The 18,515-nt window shown below is 39.9% G+C and overlaps 2 protein-coding genes across 3 annotated transcripts in view; both read right to left on the reverse strand.

Moving 5' to 3' along the window:
* Window positions 1-8,517, reverse strand: part of LOC140727807 (uncharacterized) — an 81,236-nt gene extending 72,719 nt beyond the window's left edge. For both annotated transcript variants that reach the window (XR_012098931.1, XM_073045580.1), the window contains exon 1: window positions 8,353-8,517. Coding sequence is in view for 1 of the 2 variants with exons in the window: in XM_073045580.1 (XP_072901681.1) it covers window positions 8,353-8,477 (125 nt within the window). In the remaining variant the exon portion in view is untranslated. The remainder of the gene's footprint in view (window positions 1-8,352) is intronic.
* Window positions 8,518-15,205: 6,688 nt separating this feature from the next.
* Window positions 15,206-18,515, reverse strand: part of arl6 (ARF like GTPase 6) — a 65,482-nt gene continuing 62,172 nt past the window's right edge. Inside the window, exon 8 of the mRNA XM_073045582.1 lies at window positions 15,206-17,325. Within this exon, the coding sequence (XP_072901683.1) occupies window positions 17,300-17,325 (26 nt within the window). The 3' untranslated portion in view covers window positions 15,206-17,299. The remainder of the gene's footprint in view (window positions 17,326-18,515) is intronic.

The raw sequence follows: 18,515 nt of genomic DNA on the forward strand, positions 1-18,515 counted from the left end.
GGTGTTTCAGGCCGAGACCTTTCATCAGGCTTGGAAAGGAAGGGGAGAAGTCAGAATAAAAAGATGCGAGTGGGAGAGGAGGAAGAAATACAAGATAGCACGTGATAGGTGAAACTGGGAGGGGTGAAGTAAAGAGCTGGGAAGTTGATTGGTGAGAGATAAAGAGCTGAAGAAGGGGGAATCTGATAGGAGAGGACAAGAGACCATGGAAGAAAGGAAAGGGGGAGGAGCATCAAAGGGAGTGATGGGCAGGTAAGAAGAGAAGGTATGAGAGGGAAACAACAGTGGGTAAAGGTGGAGGAGAAGAGGTGGGCAATTATCAGAAGTTCAAGAAATCAATGTTCATGCCATCAGGTTGAAGGCGACCCAGATGGAATATAATCTGTTCCTCCTCCTACCTGAGTGTGGCTTCATCATGGCAGTAGAGGAGGCTATGAATTGACATGTCAGAATGGGAACGGAAAGTAGAATTGAAATGGGTGGCTTTTTGTGGCAGATGGAACGAAGGTGTTCAATGAAGCGGTCTCCCAATCTACGACACGTCTCACTGATATACAGAAGGCCACACTGGGAGCACCAGATACAGTAGATGACCCCGACAGACTCACAGGTGAATTATCACCTCACCTAGAAGGACTGTTTGGGGCTCTGAATGGTAGTGAGGAAGGAGGTGATGAGTGGGGAGGGAGTAGGGAGTCATGTAGATCCCTGTGGAGTTATTTGCAAGATGCAGAGGCTTATGGGGTGGCAGGTGAGGACAAGAGGATATGGCAGTGGGAGGATGAGGTGAGGGCAGATGTGCATGAAATGGAAGAGATGCAGGTGAGGGCAGAATTGACAGTGGAGGAAGGGAAACACTTTTCTTTGAAGAAGGAGGACATCTCAGTGGTTCTGGAAAGAAAAGCCTCATCGTGACAGCAGATGTGGCAGAGATGGAGAAACAGAGGTCTTTTGAAGAGAGCCTCAGTAAAAACGTCCTCGTTCTATCAAATTAGCTGTCATATCTGAAATGACTAAATTGCCAACCAGACTATTACGTGCGTGTACTATACTTGAGCCGCTAAAATTTTAGACCATAAGACATAGGAGCAGATTTAGGCCATTTGGCCCATCAAGTCTGCTCTGCCATTTAATCATGACTGATCCTTTCTTCCCTCCTCAACCCCACTCTCCGTAACCTTTGATACTATGGCTAATCAAGAACCTATCAACCTCTGCCCTAAATACACACAATGGCCTGGCCTCCACAGCCTGTGGTAACAAATTCCATAAATTCACCTCCAGCTAAAGAAATTTCTCCGCATCTCTGTTTTAAATGGAATCCCCTCTACCATGAGGCTGTGCCCTTTTGTCCTAGATTCCCCCACCATTGGGAAATATTGTTTCCACATCTACTCTGTCTAGGCCTTTCAACATTTGTAAGGTTTCAATGAGAGCCCCCCCACATCCTTCCAAATTCCAGTGAGTACAGACCTCATATAATAACCCTTTCATTCCTGGAATCATCCTTGCAAACCTCCTCTGGACCCTCGCCAATGACAGCACATCTTTTCTTAGATAAGGAGCCAAAAACTGTTCACAATATGGTGAGGCCTCACCAGTACCTTAAAGCCCCAGCACCACATCCCAACTCTTGTTTTCTAGACTTCTTGAAATGAATGCAAACATTGCATTTGCCTTCCTCACCACCGACTCAACCTGCAAGATAACTTTTAGGGTGTCCTGCACAAGGACTCCCAAGTCTCTTTGCATCTCAGATGTCTGGATATTTTCCCCGCTTAGAAAATAGCCTGAACATTTATTTCTTCTACCAAAGGACATGACCATGCATTTTCCAATATTGTATATCATTTGCCACTTTGTGCTCATTCTTCTAATTGGTCTAAGCCCTTTTGCAGCCTTCCTGTTTCTTCAACACTAGCTGCCCCTCCACCAATCTTCATATCATCTGCAAACTTGGCAACAGAGCCATCTATTTCATCATCTAATTCATTAATATGCAACATAAAAAGAAGCAGTCCCAACACCGACCTCTGCAGAATACCACTAGCCACCGGCAGTCAACCAGAATTGGATCCTTTTATAAACAAGAAAAAATCTGCAGATGCTGGAAATCCAAGCAACACACATAGAGTGCTGGAGGAACTCAACAGGCCAGGCAGCATCATTGAAAAGAGTACAGTCGCTGTTTCGGGCCAAGACCCTTCAGCAGGATTTTAGAAAAAATGATGAAGAGTAGAGTTAAAAGGTGGGGGGAGAGGAGGGAGAAACACAAGGTGATAGTTGAAACTGGGAGGGGGACGGATGAAGTAAAGACCTGGGAAGTTGAAAGAGATAGAGGGTTGAAGAAGGTGGAATATAATAGGAGAGGACAGCAGACCATGGAAGAAAGAAAAGGGGGGAGGAACACCAGAAGGAGGTGATGGGCAGGCAAAGAGATAAAGTGAGAGAAGGAAAAGGGGATGGGGAATGGGGAAGGGGAGCCAATTATCAGAGGTTCAAGAAATCAACGTTCATGCCATTAGGTTGGAGGCTACCCAGACGGTATATAAGGTGTTGTTCCTCCAACCTGAGTGTGGCCTCATCATGACAGCAGAGGAGGGCATGGATAGACATATCAGAATGGGAATGGGAAGTGAAATTAAAATGGGTGGTCACTGAGAGATCCTGCTTTTTCTGGCAGACGGAGCCTAGGTGCTTGGCAAAGCGGTCTCCTAATCTACATCAGATCTCAATGATATACAGGAGGCCACAGTGGGAGTGCCAGACACAGTATATGACCCCAAAAGACTCAGAGGTGAAGAGTCACCTCACCTGGAAGGACTGTTTAGGGCCCTGAATGGTAGTGAGACGTAGGAGCAGGTGTAGCACTTGTTCTGCTTGCAAGGATAAGTGCCAGGAGGGAGATCAGTGGCGAAGGACAAATGCACAAGGCAGTCGCATAGGGAATGATGTGCTTGGTGGTGGTATCCCATTGGAGATGGCAGAAGTTGCGGAGAATTAAGTGCTGGATACGGAGGCTGGTGGGTGGTAGGACGATAGGAACCCTATCCCTGGTAGAGTGGTGGGAGCATGGGGTAAGAGCAGACATGCGTGAAATAGAAGTGATGTGATTGAAGGCAGCGTTGAATGTGGAGAAAGGGAAGACCTTTTCTTTGAAGAAGGAGGACATGTCCTTTGTTCTCGAATCAAAAGACTCATCCTGAGAGCAGATGTGGTGGAGATGGAGGAATTGAAAGAAGGGGACGGCATTTTTACAAGTAACAGGGTGGGAAGAGGTATAGTCCAGGTAGCTGTGAGCGTCAATGGGTTTATAATAAACACCGGTAGATCGGTAGACAAGTCAGAGAGATAGAGAAAGGGGAGGGATGTGTCAGAAATGGACCAGGTAAATTTGAGGGCAGGGTAGAAGTTGGAGGCAAAGTGGATGAAATTGATGAGGTCCACATTGGTGCAGGAAGCAGCACCAATGCAGTCATCAAAGTAGCGTAGGAAAAGTGGGGATGGCCTCTAGTATAGGCTTGGAACCTAGACTGTACCACATAGCTGACAAAAAGGCAGGTATAGCAGGGACCCATACGAGCGCCCATGGCTACACCTTTTGTTTGAAGGAAGCGGGAAGAGAAAAAGGAGAAATTATTAAGAGTGAGGACAAGTTCTGCTAGACGGTGGAGAGTGATGGAGGAGGGGAGCTGGTTGGGCCTGGTGTCCAGAAAGAAATGCAGAGCTTTGAGACCTCCTGGTGGGGGATGGAGATGTATAGGGACTGGATATCCATTGTGAAAATAAGGTATTGGGAGCCATGGAACTTGAATCATTGAAAAGATCCAGAGCATGTGAAGTGCCACGGATGTCGGTAGGAAGGGCTGAACTAGTGGAATGAAACAGAGTCAAGATGTACAGATATGAGTTCAGTGGGTTAGGAACAAGTTGTAAAAATGGTTCTATCTGGAATTCCAACAGGTTTGTCAGGCAAGAAAACCATGCTGACTTTGTCCTACCTTGTCCTGTGTCACCATGTATTCCATATCCTTAACATTGACTCCAACATCTTCCCAACCACTGAGATCAGGCTAACTGGTCTATAATTTCCTTTCTGCTACCTCCCTCCTTTCTTAAAGAGTGGAGTGTCATTTGCAATTTTCCAGTCCTCCAGAACCACGCCAGAGTCCGATGATTCTTGCAAGATCATTACTAACCCCGCCACAATCTCTACCGCTACCTCTTTCAGAATCCTAGGGTGCAGTTCGTCTGGTCCAGGTGACTCATGCATCTTTACGTATTTCAGCTCACTTCTCATCCCTCACACCCTTCAACACCTGGCACACTGCTGGTGTATTCCACTGTGACGACTGATGTAAAATACTCATTTACTTCACCTGTCATCTCCTTGTCCCCCATTATTATTTCTCCAGCCTCATTTTCTAATGGTCCTATATCCACTCTCATCTCTCTTTATATTAAAAGTATATTAAATCTTAAAAAAGGTTAATTTGAAATTGCAGTAAGAATTATGAAAATAGAGACTTGATAAATACAGACAGATGTCAGCCATATTTCTACAGATCTAAATCCTAAAACACTGAACCAACGATTGTGCATAAAGAACAATGCACCGAGGATTGTGCATGGAGCCATCATATTGATTTATTGAGCAAAAAGTCTCTAAAAGTCTCAGGCTAAAATATCATAGGGTCAAATTTTTATTACAGTCTTGCTGAAGCTGAGAAACCCAATGAAGTAAACTTTCAACAACTTTGTGTTACCTTTCAAGTGATGCTGATTGAAATTGCTAAACTAATAATGATGAATGTGCTCTTGTAGCTTTTTTCTTGGTGTTTATTTAAAACTACACTGATCAATAGGAATATTTTCTCTATATCAGATTTTACTTTCTTGATTTATAATTTTAAGTTAAATTTTAAGTGTTGTGTTTATTATTTGGTTAAAAATAGTTAACAGAGGAAATCTCTCTCAATGATAAAACCCTAAAGAATGAAACAGGGTGTGTCAACAATGTGATGCACTACTTGAATGATGATTCAACAATATGATTAAAAGCCTTCACTGTCTTCTCTCATTGAGACCAGTGATCACAAGAATGTAGTCTTGCTGGATTTGCACAGATAATTATAAAGTTTACTCAGTCACCATAGAAAGTAAATCAAATGAAGTTTATTAATACAGGGTAGAGAATCTCTGAATAATTTCCCTATTTCTAACATAACTGGTGGATACACTGTAGGGATATTTCTTCCAGCTTTTAAGTCACTTTTCAGTACATGTTACTACAGATGAATGGAAGAACTCTTATGGAAACCAAAACCCAACATGTGATTATAAAATATAATTAAATGGTTTTAAACATAATCTTGAATGGCATTCTCATATGTTTGTACCCTAGAGCTTTATGTAAATAAGGTACCTAGTTGAAAAGACCTAAACCACAAAATGCCTTGAATTGTTATTGCTCATAAAGATGCTTCTATTACAGGTATCACTTTTGTTTTGAATTCTGTAATCAAATTTCTGACCTAAACCTTATTTGGAGCTATAAATATATCAGCTGGGTAAAACATTAAAATGAAACCGAATTTGTTCTCTTGAGTGGATGCAAAGATATTATGGCACTATTTTGACAATGGCCAGGGGAAATTATGACTAGTGTTTGGTCAATATTTACCCACAAACATCACCAAACCTAATTGCGTTTTTTGTGGGAGCTTGTTGTGTAGAAATTGCTTGGCATGTTTCTTTCAGTCCAATAATCACTACACCTTGAAAGTATTTCATTGGTTTAAAATGCCATGTGGTACTTTGTAATCATGAGGGATGCTTAAGAAATGGTTAAGAAAAAGCATTTTTCTCCCTTTAAGTATCAAGTCACAGTGTAGACTCAACAGGGGATTCTTTTTGCTTTAGTTGATATACAAGCAATTTTACATATGCATGATGGCATCAGGATTCACAAATTCTACTGCTATGAAAGCACTTTTATGATTTTGAAACAAGCAAAGAGCCATAACATATTCCATCATTCTGGTTGAATGACAACAGCTGCAAACAAGAATTTTTTTTTCTTTTTTTGCACATTATATTTCCATGTCTATCATCAGATGCTCCAAAATAGTTCAGAATTTATGAAAGACCTTAAATGAAAGTCAAAGAACTGCATCCAAGTGGCAACCTTCACCGCAAATGGCAACAACCTGCTGAGAGAATATTGTTAAATGATCTGTTGGCCTGCAGACCAATGATTCAAACAACTAAAGGAATTCTCTTTCCGAGACCTTGTATTGAATTGAATTGAATTGACTTTATTACTTACATGCTTCATATACATGAGGAGTAAAAATCTTTACGTTACATCTGTCTAAATGTGCAATGTGCAATTTATAGTAATTTATAATAAATAGTATGTACAATAAGATAGTCAATATAACATAGAAATACAGTTGTGTCAGCATGAATTAAGCATTCTGTTGGCCTGGTGGAAGAAACTGTTCCGGAGCCTGTTGGTCCTGGTTTTTATGCTACGGTACCATTTCCCAGATGGTAGTAGCTGGACCAGTTTGTGGTTGGGGTGACTCTGATCCCCAATGATCCTTCAGGCACTTGTTACACACCTGTCTTTGTAAATGTCCTGAATAGTAGAAAGTTCACATTTGCAGATGCGCTGGGTGGTCCGCACCACTCTCTGCAGAGTCCTGTGACTGAGGGAAGTGCAGTTCCCATACCAGGCAGTGACACAGCCAGTCGGGATGCTCTCAATTATGACCCTATAGAAAGTTCTTAGAATTTGGGGGCCAAACTAACCTTTTTCAACTGCCTGATGTGAAAGAGGCACTGTTGTGCCTTTTTCACCACACAGCCGGTATGTACAGACCACGTGAGATCCTCGGTGATGTGTACGCCGAGGAACTTAAAGCTGTTCACCCTCTCAACCCCAGATCCACTGATGTCAATAGGAGTTAGCCTGTCTCCGTTCCTCCTGTAGTCCACAACCAGCTCCTTTGTTTTTGCAACGTTGAGGGAGAGGTTGTTTTCTTGACACCACTGTGTCAGGGTGATGACTTCACTGTAGGCTGCCTCCTTATTATTTGAGATTAGGCCAATCAGTGTAGTGTCATCAGCAAAATTAATTAGCAGTTTGGAGCTGTGGGTGGTGATGCAGTCATGGGTATACAGAGAGTAAAGGAGGGGGCATAAAAGTAAATTTCTATGCCATTTCCACAAAGTTCAATGAGATTCTACTGGCAGACAAATTTGTGGCCTCCTAAATTGTTTCGGTGAGGTTAAATACTTGAGCTTGAGGAACAGCTCAATGCATTTCTTTTGTCCACCTTACACCACAATATCCTGATGAAGGGTCTCAGCCCTAAACGTTGACTGTTTACTTTTCCCCCCTGAATGCTGCCCAGCTGACTGATTTCCTCCAGCATTTTGTGTGGGTGTGTTGCTTGGATTTCCAGCATCTGCAGATTTCTCTTGTCCATAATATCAGAATATGACTTATCCCCATGGCAACATTGACCCCACTCTGTCAATGATTTTCCCCTGCTCCCATACAAGCCTCCCCACACTCTCTACAACAAAATCATTGTTTTCTCTCTCCCCCCCCCCCCCCCCCATTATTAAGGAAGATCTTTAATCTGAAATGTTATCTGATACTTTTTCTACAGAAACTGCCTGACCTGCTGTGTGGCATAGGGTCATACAGTTATATATATAGTGAAAAACAAATCTTTTGGTCCTTGTCTGTACAAACCTACAACCTAAAGCGTCAAAGAAAGGACGGTGAGCACGCGGGAATACCATCACTTGCACCTTCCCCCACTACTCTGTGCACCATCGTAACCTAAAACTATATCACTACTCCTTCCTCGTCAGGGAGTTCAAATCCTAGAATTCCGTACCTTACAACATGGTCGAAGCATCTCCACCAGGAGGACTGTAGGGGTTCAAGGGCAGCTAGGGTGACAAAATATGCTGGAATAAAATTAGATTGTCATCTCTTACTCAGCTGACATTTTGCCGGCCCACTAATCTACCGGACTTTGTTACTTCTATATAAATGGCTTTTCTCACTAATTCCCGTACCGCATCAGCAGACTTGTCCCTTGACCCTCTCGCGACCTTTCCCTGTAGACCTTTATTCACAGGCTGTTTTCTCGTTTTTAATTCCGTTTCTACCTTTATGTAGGGGTCTATGTAACTTTTGACGACGCCGATTAACCATAACTAAAACTTAATAGAAAACAGATCTTAATAATAATACGAAACTCCTTGTATTTCTCCATTGACGATGACTTGTGCCCCACATAGCCGCTGACCATCAGACCCGGGACTTACCTGTCAGTGTCGGGCGCGTTTCTCGCTGGGCTTCCTTCCTCGGGAGGTTTATTCGAAGAGAATATGTTGGATACGTTTTTTGCGATGCCCTCCTGCCAGACACTTGGCATTTTAAACGCACTCATTCTATCCCGCACTGAAGAGGGAACCCTTCACTGAAACCGAGCGAGGTTGGACTGGTCGAACTTGCACAACTGGGCTGACAGAAACAATCAAAATAGCGGAGGAGGAGTCTTCTTATTAAAATAGTTTCTTCGATAGGTAGAGCCAACTATTAAAAAAGGATGTAGTAACTGAACTTTTCAATACGAGACGGCAAATTTAACATCTTAACTCCCGTCCACTATCCTCCATTATTCCGAGAGGCAGTGAAAACCGACCTTATTCTTCAATGAGATTTAAAAATAAATTATTATTAAACTCTTTTTACAAAACAGCAACATAGCCAAGGTTATCTTCACTCAACGGAAAACCTTTCTGGAATTTGTTGCTGACACGTATATTCAGTCAGATGGCATCTGTCAGGATTAGAGCTGCCGAGAATGGTCTAACAATAATCCGGGTAACGTGAATCACAGTAACCAATTTTGAACGGAGGTGGAAGAAAAATGACAATACTCGCCCGATAACCGATTTTTGGTCTCAAGAATAAATATAGAATCTGTACAATTTAATTAGTTACCTGAAGGAGGCAGTTGGGACTGAAATTAGGAACTTCTGAGAGACCAACATTAAGAGCATTTCTTCAGGACGTTCTAGGTACTAAACCGAGACTTGAACCATACACCTGATTCAGTGAGGTTGTCAGCAAGTTAACGCCTGAGAATAGTGACAGCTCATCAGCCAAAATTAAATGTACAATGACCATAATCCAGAACCACATATAGTCGAAAAACTGTAGTTTCATCTCTACAATTCATCTTGAAGGAATTGTTAAGGGAAAGATTAAAAATCAATCTCTCTCTCTCTCTCCCTCCCTCCCTCCTTTTGCTGTCTCACTTAGATTATCTACTGGACAGATATTTCCTCTCTGGTTGCCTTCTGACTTGTATTATGTGTTTTGACATAAAACGCTGAAGACCAACCTTTGCAGAATACATACTCCGTGTAAAATAAAATCATCTGCTGAAAACAGCATTTTCATCTGCATGCTGAAGGGTCTCTGCCTAAACATACATAGATTCCCCTCCTTTGATGCCACCTGACTTACTTAATTCCTTCAGCACTTTGTGAGTGTTCCCCAAAATTTCCAGCATCTGTAGAATCGCTTGTGTTTATTAAAATTTAATTCATTAAACACTATGTTTTTAGGTAATGCTTTTTATAAGATTTGATACAGTACAGCAAATAAAAGTGAGTGTGTGTGTGTGTGGGGGGGGGGGGGGGGTGAAAATGTTGCCCTTAATAGTAAAACGGATAAAGTACAAAAGTTTGGAAGCATCTCCGGAACTGTTCAGGGCATTGATGAGCTCACACCTCGAGTATTTTTGGTGTCCTTATTTAAGGAGAAATATGCTTAGGTTGGAGGGAGCTCAGAAAATTTGGTAAATGATTTCTGGAATAATGGCGTTGACTTTATGAAGAAAGTTGAGCAGATTGGGATTACATTGATTTTAGTTTAGAAAAAGGATGAAGTTTGATGTTATTGAAGTACAAGTCTTGGGAATTCGACGCTGAGAGGATTTTATTCTTCACAGTATCTAGAACTGAGTGGATACATTTGGAGAAAGGGCTGCTTCAATCAAGATGCTGATGAAAGTTTCTTCTCTGAAGGCTCTGCATCTGTGGTTTTCTTTACTTGAAAGAGGAAGCTCAATCATTAAACATATCAATGTCTGAGGCAACAGACTTTTGATGTTCAAGGGAGTTGAGAGATATTGGGAAAAGGCAGAGAAACAGAGAGCAGGTTAAGTCAAGATGAGCTGTGACCTTATTGAATGTTGGAACAGTTACATGCTTTTGTCCTGTTACTACTTCTTTTGTTCTTAATATGTAATATAAAACAAAATTGATCAATTGGATGAGTTAAACCCAAAAGAGGCATCACAGGAAGAATGTGTAGGTTTCAGCAGAGCTTGTGGAAAGTAAGGACTTCGCTTTAACTTTGGACTTCTGTAGGGTGAGAAAATGAGTGGTGGGGTTGGGAGTTGTAGATGTATGAGAAGATTGCAAGTCACTGTATTGTTACTACAAAGTAGTCATGATAACGTGGAAGCTGCCCTACCTGCTAAGTTCACTCTTACATGGAGATTTTCCAGCAGTAGTTTAATCCACAAAGCTGATTTAACATCAAGCCACTACCCACAGAAATGCTTTGTCAAGGTAGCTAGGCCATTTTCCCAGCTGACAAAGCTGATAAAGATTATTTAAAAGAAGTAGAAACATATTAAGTACTTTAGAATGTTAGAAGCCACTAAACATTGAAATTCATTTAACTTAACTTAATAGATTATCCATCTTCCTGGTAGCATTACTTTACAATGAATGGAAGCACTGAATCTGTCACTATCTAAAATGAAGGAGTCTCCCTTTTAAGATGTGGGGAGAAATCTTTTCAGAGGGCCACACACATAGGGCAGTGAATCCAGATGGAGTATTTTTAAGGCAGAGGTCATCATATACAATACTACTACTTGTACAAGTTTTAAACACCAGGGGTAAGAAGAGAGCAAAAGGAGATTTGCATTTCACTAACTGATTCTGCGGGGAGGAGAAATTGAAAAGACAGGCAGGATCAAATATATGACTACTGGAGATTGGGAAGGGGTTGGGGAAGAGCTTAACTAGTAGCACATCCAATAACAATACAAAGCTCAGTTCAAATTACAATGACATTAACTAATTTTACCTTAATGTCTTTTTATTTGCAGTCAAAATTCAAAGTAACTTTATTATTAAAATGCATATACGCCACCATATACTATCCTGAAATTCATTTTCTTGTCAGCATTTACAATAAACATGAAGAAACACAATATAATCAATGAAAAACTACAAACATGGACAAACAACTGATGTGCAAAAGACAACAAACTGTGCAAATATAAAGAGAGAAAAAAAATAAACAGGAAGTATTGAGAACATGTGTTGTAGAGTCCTTGCAAGTGAGTCCATAGTTTGTAGAAGCAGTTCACTGCTGAGGTGTGAAGTTGAGTGAAGTTATCCCCTCTCATTTAAGAGCCCGATGGTTGAGGGGAAAAAGTCTGTTCCTGAACCTGGCAATGTGGAACCTGAGGCTCCAGTAGCTCATGGCAACAGCAAGAAGAGAGCATAGATTTGATAATGGATGCTACTTTCCTGTGATAGCACTCCTTGTAGATGTGCTTAGTGCTTTACCTATGATGGACTGGGATGTATCCACTATATTTTGTAGCCTTTCTCATTCAAGAAAATTAGTGTTTCCACACCAAGTTGTGATGCAACGAGTTAAAATACTGTCCATTGTGCATCAAAAGAAGTCTGTCAAAAGTTTTCCATCAATGAACTGTTCCCACATACTATCGACTCACTTTCCGAGACTTTTCATCTCATGTTCTCAATATTTGTTGCACATTGGTTATTGGATTTACCTAGTATGCCGACAAGAAAGTGAATCTCAGAGTTGTATATGGTGACATATAGTACCTTAAAAAAGTATTCAGCCCCAAACCCTTTGTTCACATAAATGAGTATACCAACTAGGGATTTTGCTAACTTTAACTGTGAATTTTTTATTTGTGAATCACATGTTCCTTTTTTTCCCCACAGTAGAGCACCCAAAAACAGGGCAAATTGTAAAGGATGAAAATCTAAAAGTTCAAAAACTGTAATATCAGCAGTTCAAAAGTATTCATCTCCCTTTCCTCAGTAATTATGTGACCCACCTCTCATAGCTATTACAGCCAGTAGTAGTAGTCCTCATCATATTTTCTCCTGTCCTGATGAAGGGTCTTTGACAGAAATGTCGACTGTACTCTTTTCCATAGATGCTGCCTAGCCTGCTGAGTTTCTCCAGCATTTTGTGTGTGTTGACAGCCAAGTAGTCATTTTGGATAAATCTCCATTAGCTTTGCACAATGAGATTGATCAAGATTTGGTCATTCCTCCTTGCAAAATTGCTCAACCTGTGCTGTTGGGGAGCAGAGGTGGACAACAATCTGAGGTCTTCCCAGAGATGTTTGATCAGGTTAAGGTCAGAACTTTGCCTGGGCCACTCAAGGACATCATTTTTCTTCATTTGAAGCTACTCCATGGTTGCTCTGGCAGTGTGCTTGGAGTCAATTTAAACTCTCTGGCAGAGGCTGGCGGGTTTTTAACCACAGTCTCGTGTATTTAGCAGCATTCATCTTCCCATCAATCCTGACCAGATGACTAGTCTCTCCTACCAAAAAGCATCCCCATAGTATGGTGCTACCTGCAATATATGTTACTGTAGCGGTGGTGTTACCTGGCTGATGTACAGACATAGATTTATGCCACATGTACCACTTAGAATTGAGGTCAAAAAGTTCCACGTAAGTCTCATCCGACTACAAGACCCTCTTCCAGATCTTTATAGTATCTTCTAAGTGATGCTTTGTAAAGTCTTTATGGGCAAGAATTTGCCTTTTTAAGTGGTAAATGTTACGTAAATCTAATACTGTGAATCACCTAGGTAACAATGGCAGGTGGAATTTAATACCGCCAAGTGTGAGGTGGTGACAACCAACCAGGGAGAATAAACATAAGTGAATGGTAGGGCTCAGAGATGTGCAGTAGAACAAAAGAGACCCAGGAATACAGATACATAATTCCTTGAAAGTAGCATCACAGGTGGATAAGATCATAAAGAGAGTTTTTGGCACATTGACCTTATAACAAGCACTGAGTGCAGGAGTTAGAATGTCACGTTGAAGTTGTATATGATATTGAAGAGGCCAAATTTGGAGTATTATGTGCAGTTCTGGTCATGATATACAGAAATACATCAATAAGAGTGAAGGAGTGCATAAAAAATACAAATATGCTGCTGGGACTTGAGGACCTGAGCTATAGGAAAAACTTGAATAGGTTAGGACTTTATTTCCTGGAGCACAGGAGAATGAAACAAGATTTTATAGATGTATTAAAAATTATGAGGGGTATATGCAGGGTAAATGTATTTTCCCCTCAGGTTAGGTAAGAATAGAAATAGAGGCCCTAGGTTTAGGATGAAAGGTGAGTTATTTAAGGGGAACTTCTTTACTTAAGTGGTGGTGTGAATTTGAATTGAGTTGCTAGCAGTAGTGGTAGGTGTGAGTTCAGATATAACATTTAAGGGAGATTTGGATAGGCTCATGGATAAGAGGGGTACATAGGGCTATGGTCCAGGTGTAGGTAGGTGGGATTAAGCAGCAGATCAGACCAGCATGAAACATATAGTCCAAATGGCCTATTTCTACACTGCAGTGCTCCATGATTCTATGAGGAGGAACTGCTTTTCCCAGATATTGGTAAATCTGTGGAATTCTCGGCCCAGGGAAGCAGTAGAAGTTACCTTGTTAAATATATTTAATACACATAGATTTTTGCATTGTAGGTTATGGGAAATGGCAGGTGAGTGCACGTTCATGGCCAATTCAGCCGTAATCTTAAGGAATGATCTTAAGAAACAGGTTCAACAGGCCAGTTGCCCTGCTCCTGCTCCTATTTCTTATGTAACACATGGAAAGTTTTAAAATAATAATGTTTTTATAATAAATATAAAACTTATACTTGTTGGCAGCTTGGAAGCTGATCACTTGACATTAAAACAAGATGCTCCAATGATTCTTGTTTTGTCATAGCATGTTGAATCGATCTGTGTTAGAGTAATTTCTGAATCTGGAACTTTGCCCTTACATCTTATTCTTCTTGATCTTCCAAGGCACCTTAGAAAGATATGGTTACACTTCTTATGGCAACAAGTATATATTATTCTTTACTTACATACTTAGCATTTAAATTGATATATCTTCAGTCTAGGTTATTCCTCATCTCTCAAAGGCTCTTCATGTTTTAGTACTCCTTTCTGCATTCTTTGTCAATAGTGATATTGATCAATAGGGTGCTTTCTACCTAGGTGTTTGCCTGCTATCTACACCGGATGTCAATAGATATAATGGGTAAGACACCATATCAGCTTTCTGGAAAGATTTTGGAAGTTACACAAAGCTATGCACATTGGTATATTAGAACTCAAAATATTCAACATGTACTCACAAGAATTATTTGTTGGCATGGTACAAAACATGTGGTTTTTGGGTGACAATTAGTCATTTAGTTTGCTTTGGAATGATGAGATTATGGATCAACGGTGGACAATGGAGGATAATAAGGCACATAGGGTTATTCATGAAACTGTCAAGGAAAGAGTTACTTTCCTTGTTATATGGTCAAAACGTTCTCAGATAGCTTCACAGCAATTAGGGCATTTCGTGCATGAATGTGGGCTGCTGTTCTGGACTTTTCATCTGATGTAATTTCTTCCTTGCTACTATCATATTGGTCAATGCAGATCTTCTAAATGCCAGTAGCTTCCCAATGGATAGGTCGGTTTGGTTAAACTTCTCCTGAGCCTCATTAATTAGGTTCCTCAATAGAAATGACTGTTTTAGTTAGGTACTCTGTGTTTAAGTAAGTCTATTAGCTTGGAAATGAGAGTTGATCATAGGTAGACTGATGAAGAAAGAATGAATTGTGCTTAATATCCTGGAACCCTGCATAAGCCCGCATAAAAGTTGGGTACAGTGAAGCTAACATTAGGGGAGTGAAATAATGATTAATGAATACTCACGGCTGACATGAAGGCACTTTGTGAATGATGTGCACATAATCTATTGCACCATATAACTGCTGGAAAAAAACACACAGCTGATTGTACACTAATTCTAAACAGCTTTAATGTCAAAGGAACCCATCACCTACACTAATGAATTTAATGAGCAGCACAAGGTGGTATATTCCGCATTCTTTGAGAGTCATTTCCATACTTCTACCCTTTCTCTAGTATTGCAAGTTCCTTTCTACTAGTTCAATATTAGTAATTTGCATTATAGATGCAGTCCTACTAAGTAAATACTATAAGTGCCAAAGATTTATTGGCTTTACTGTACTCTAACATAGGTAACATACTAAACATGGAGCCTCCCTGGAAGCACCGGCTTTACGAATCTGAAAACGTGGATCTTTAAGCAGTTAATACAAGCTTTTTCAGTGGATACCAGAAGCCTTTAAAAACTCCACTGTTTAAGCTGCAAGCTGGCCAATAATCAAGGTTGAATCAGGAATTAACTTTATTTTAACTGTTGGATATCTAGAGTTCGCACCCAGTACAATGAGTCCTGTTTGTTAGATGAGCTTTCTCCACTTTTCACAGCTTAGTGTTTCATTAACCACGCAATCCATCTGTTTTATAAATCCATCTGAAAAACCCTAACCAGGATTGTGAAACTGCCAAGAGGGCTTTACAGTTATGCTTTATTCGCAGCTACAAAATAAAGTAGCTAAAATCTTGCCCAATGACATACACAAACTTCCCTAAACTGGCACTAGTTATGATGTAGCCTGTTCCATTCATAGAAACACACACACACATGTATTTGAGGATTTTGGTTTTTTGCTGGCTCCTGATAATCTGCCTGCAGGGCTTCATCTCTGTTTCAGCTCATGTAACCAGTTGCATTTCTGTATTTTTATCTTTCCTGTTCAGTATATTCTACAGTACGTCTGATATTTAAAATCTGGTACTAAGAAAGTAACAAAGAATCCTGGAAACACATCCATGGCTGCAAAATCCCTTGCTTGCACCTCTAACTATTGAATCAATGATCAACATAGCTTTCTTTCCCATTTATAAATGGGCTATCTACAGTGCCATACATTTCACTCTATTAAAAGTCACATCTGATGATTAAAACAAAGTTTAATTACCACTATGCACCTTGCTTTAGTTTATTTTTTGTTTGCAAGATTAGCTCAGGTCAACTACAAGCATAGCTCTTTACTAGATCTGATTTCCTATTTCCCTAAATATATTCAATAATAAACTCTTTAAAGATTCGTGGAGTTGCAATGCGAATCACAAAAGTGTGTTTAGTTTGAGTGACCTAAAAAAATAGACTCAAGAGATCTTCAATATTCCTATTGTCTCCACCATCCTCTATAGAACTATACATTCAGAGAAAAGATCAAGCTTGGAGTAGAAATATTTTACTGAACATTTCTAGTCAAAGGTCATGGCAAATTCAATAGAATTTTTATTCTAGTATTTTGATGTTTTGGATAAATTAATTGCATAAAGAGTTTTAAACTGACTCCCTTCTCAAAGGGACAAGAAAATAACAAACACCAGGCCCCACATGCTCACCAAGTCTATGTTGAACATCGACCATTCAGTCACACCAGTCCTAGATTAATCACACTTTTTTGTTCAGTCTTTTCAAAGCTCATTAGCTCACTGGTAAACAAATTCCAGACTAACCTGAGAGTGGGTTGTAAAGTGGTTGCCAAGGACTCAGGCAACACACAGAAAGGTCTGATGATATGATCCTTATTGTTCGGCAGAAAGCAGCTTGTGATTGCATGAGGCTACTCCATCTTAGTGACTGGGTTGTAGCAGGCAAATAAATACTCTTTATACATGGCACTTCTGATTAATCCAGAAATATTAGAAGTAAATTTCTCAAAGGGTTTTCATTTGTTAGTGTTTGAGCAAAAAGTACTCTTTTCAGACCTATTGTTTAATTTCTTAATATGGTTCTTAGCAAAATCTACAATATGTAAAAATAGTACACATTATTACTTTGACTATGTACATTATTCTTTCTCTCTTAAGAATACATTTTAAAGACAGATTAAAGTTTAATCCACAACATGCTAAGATGCATCCGGGACAAATTCAATTCTTGAGTTGTGTCAAGTCACATTCTGCTTCATGTCGTACCAGAAGCCTTTGTGTAAGATTGATTTTTCACGTCTTCATTGCTTTGATTTGATCTGGCAAAATAATAACAGAAAGTCAACAATCTTGATGCAAACAGAACAGCAGTGCTTTATTTCTCAATTATAAAATTTGCAATTATCCATTATGACCAATAGTATAATATCTAAGAATAAGTCCTATCTTTATCTATTTACTTTATTTAACAATACAGCATGGAGAAGGCCCTTCTGGCTCCTTGAGTTGAGCTACCTAGCAACTCTCCAACAACCTCAATAAACCCTAACATAATTACAGGACAATTTACAATGACCAGTTAACCTAACGGATACATCTTTGGACTGTGGAAGGAAACAGGAGCGCCCGAAGAAAACCCACGCATTCCACGGGGAGGACATAGAGACTCCTTACAGAGGGTGCAGGAATTTAACTCTGGTGTCCTGAGGTGTAATAGTCTGTGCTTTCTACTACACGACCGTGGCATCATTTCTTCTTTTAAAAAAAAAAAATAAATTAACCTACTAGCCTGAAATTCTTTGGGATGCAGGAGGAAAATCAGTGTATCACAGGGAGAAAGTGGAAACTCCTCAGAAACAGTGCCTGAGGTCAGGATTGAGCCCAGTTCTCTAGTTGCTCTTCCAGCTGTGTCACTATGCCATCCACATCTTAAAACACCAATTATTGCAGAAATTTTGGATCAACTTATCGGCGTATAATTATGGAAATAATCATCTTGCATTATCAGAGAAAACAAAACACACACAGAAAACAAATATTAAACTAGAACAATGCTGCAGGAAAGAATATCCCGAGGATGCCAGGCATACTTAAGAAGAAAATGAATAAGGCAAGAACATGGGACACAACTGTTAAGAATTAATGGACAAAACATTTTGGTGTTAATTCACAATGATTCTGTTTTCTTAAACAGAAGCAAAAAGGGAGAAAAAAAATCACTTAATGTAATTTGGAGTACATCCGATCAGAATATTGTTGGAAGGTTCAACTCTCAACACCTAAACAAATCTAGAGAAAATTAAATTTGAATCATTTAAGCTTATTAGAAATGATTAGATTGAGAACATGTTTTAATAGAAACTATAAACAGGAATGATAATAAAAAATAAATCTGTGGACTAGCACGGCGTTGGATGCGAGTGGAAGGAATTTTCTCCGAATAATGTGAGGGTTTTTTTTTGGTTGAAATATTGGTGCTGTTTCTATTTCCATAGATGCTGCTTGGACT

The sequence above is a fragment of the Hemitrygon akajei genome, chromosome 5 (genome assembly GCF_048418815.1).
Source record: "Hemitrygon akajei chromosome 5, sHemAka1.3, whole genome shotgun sequence".
In the NCBI taxonomy this organism is placed as follows: domain Eukaryota; kingdom Metazoa; phylum Chordata; class Chondrichthyes; order Myliobatiformes; family Dasyatidae; genus Hemitrygon; species Hemitrygon akajei.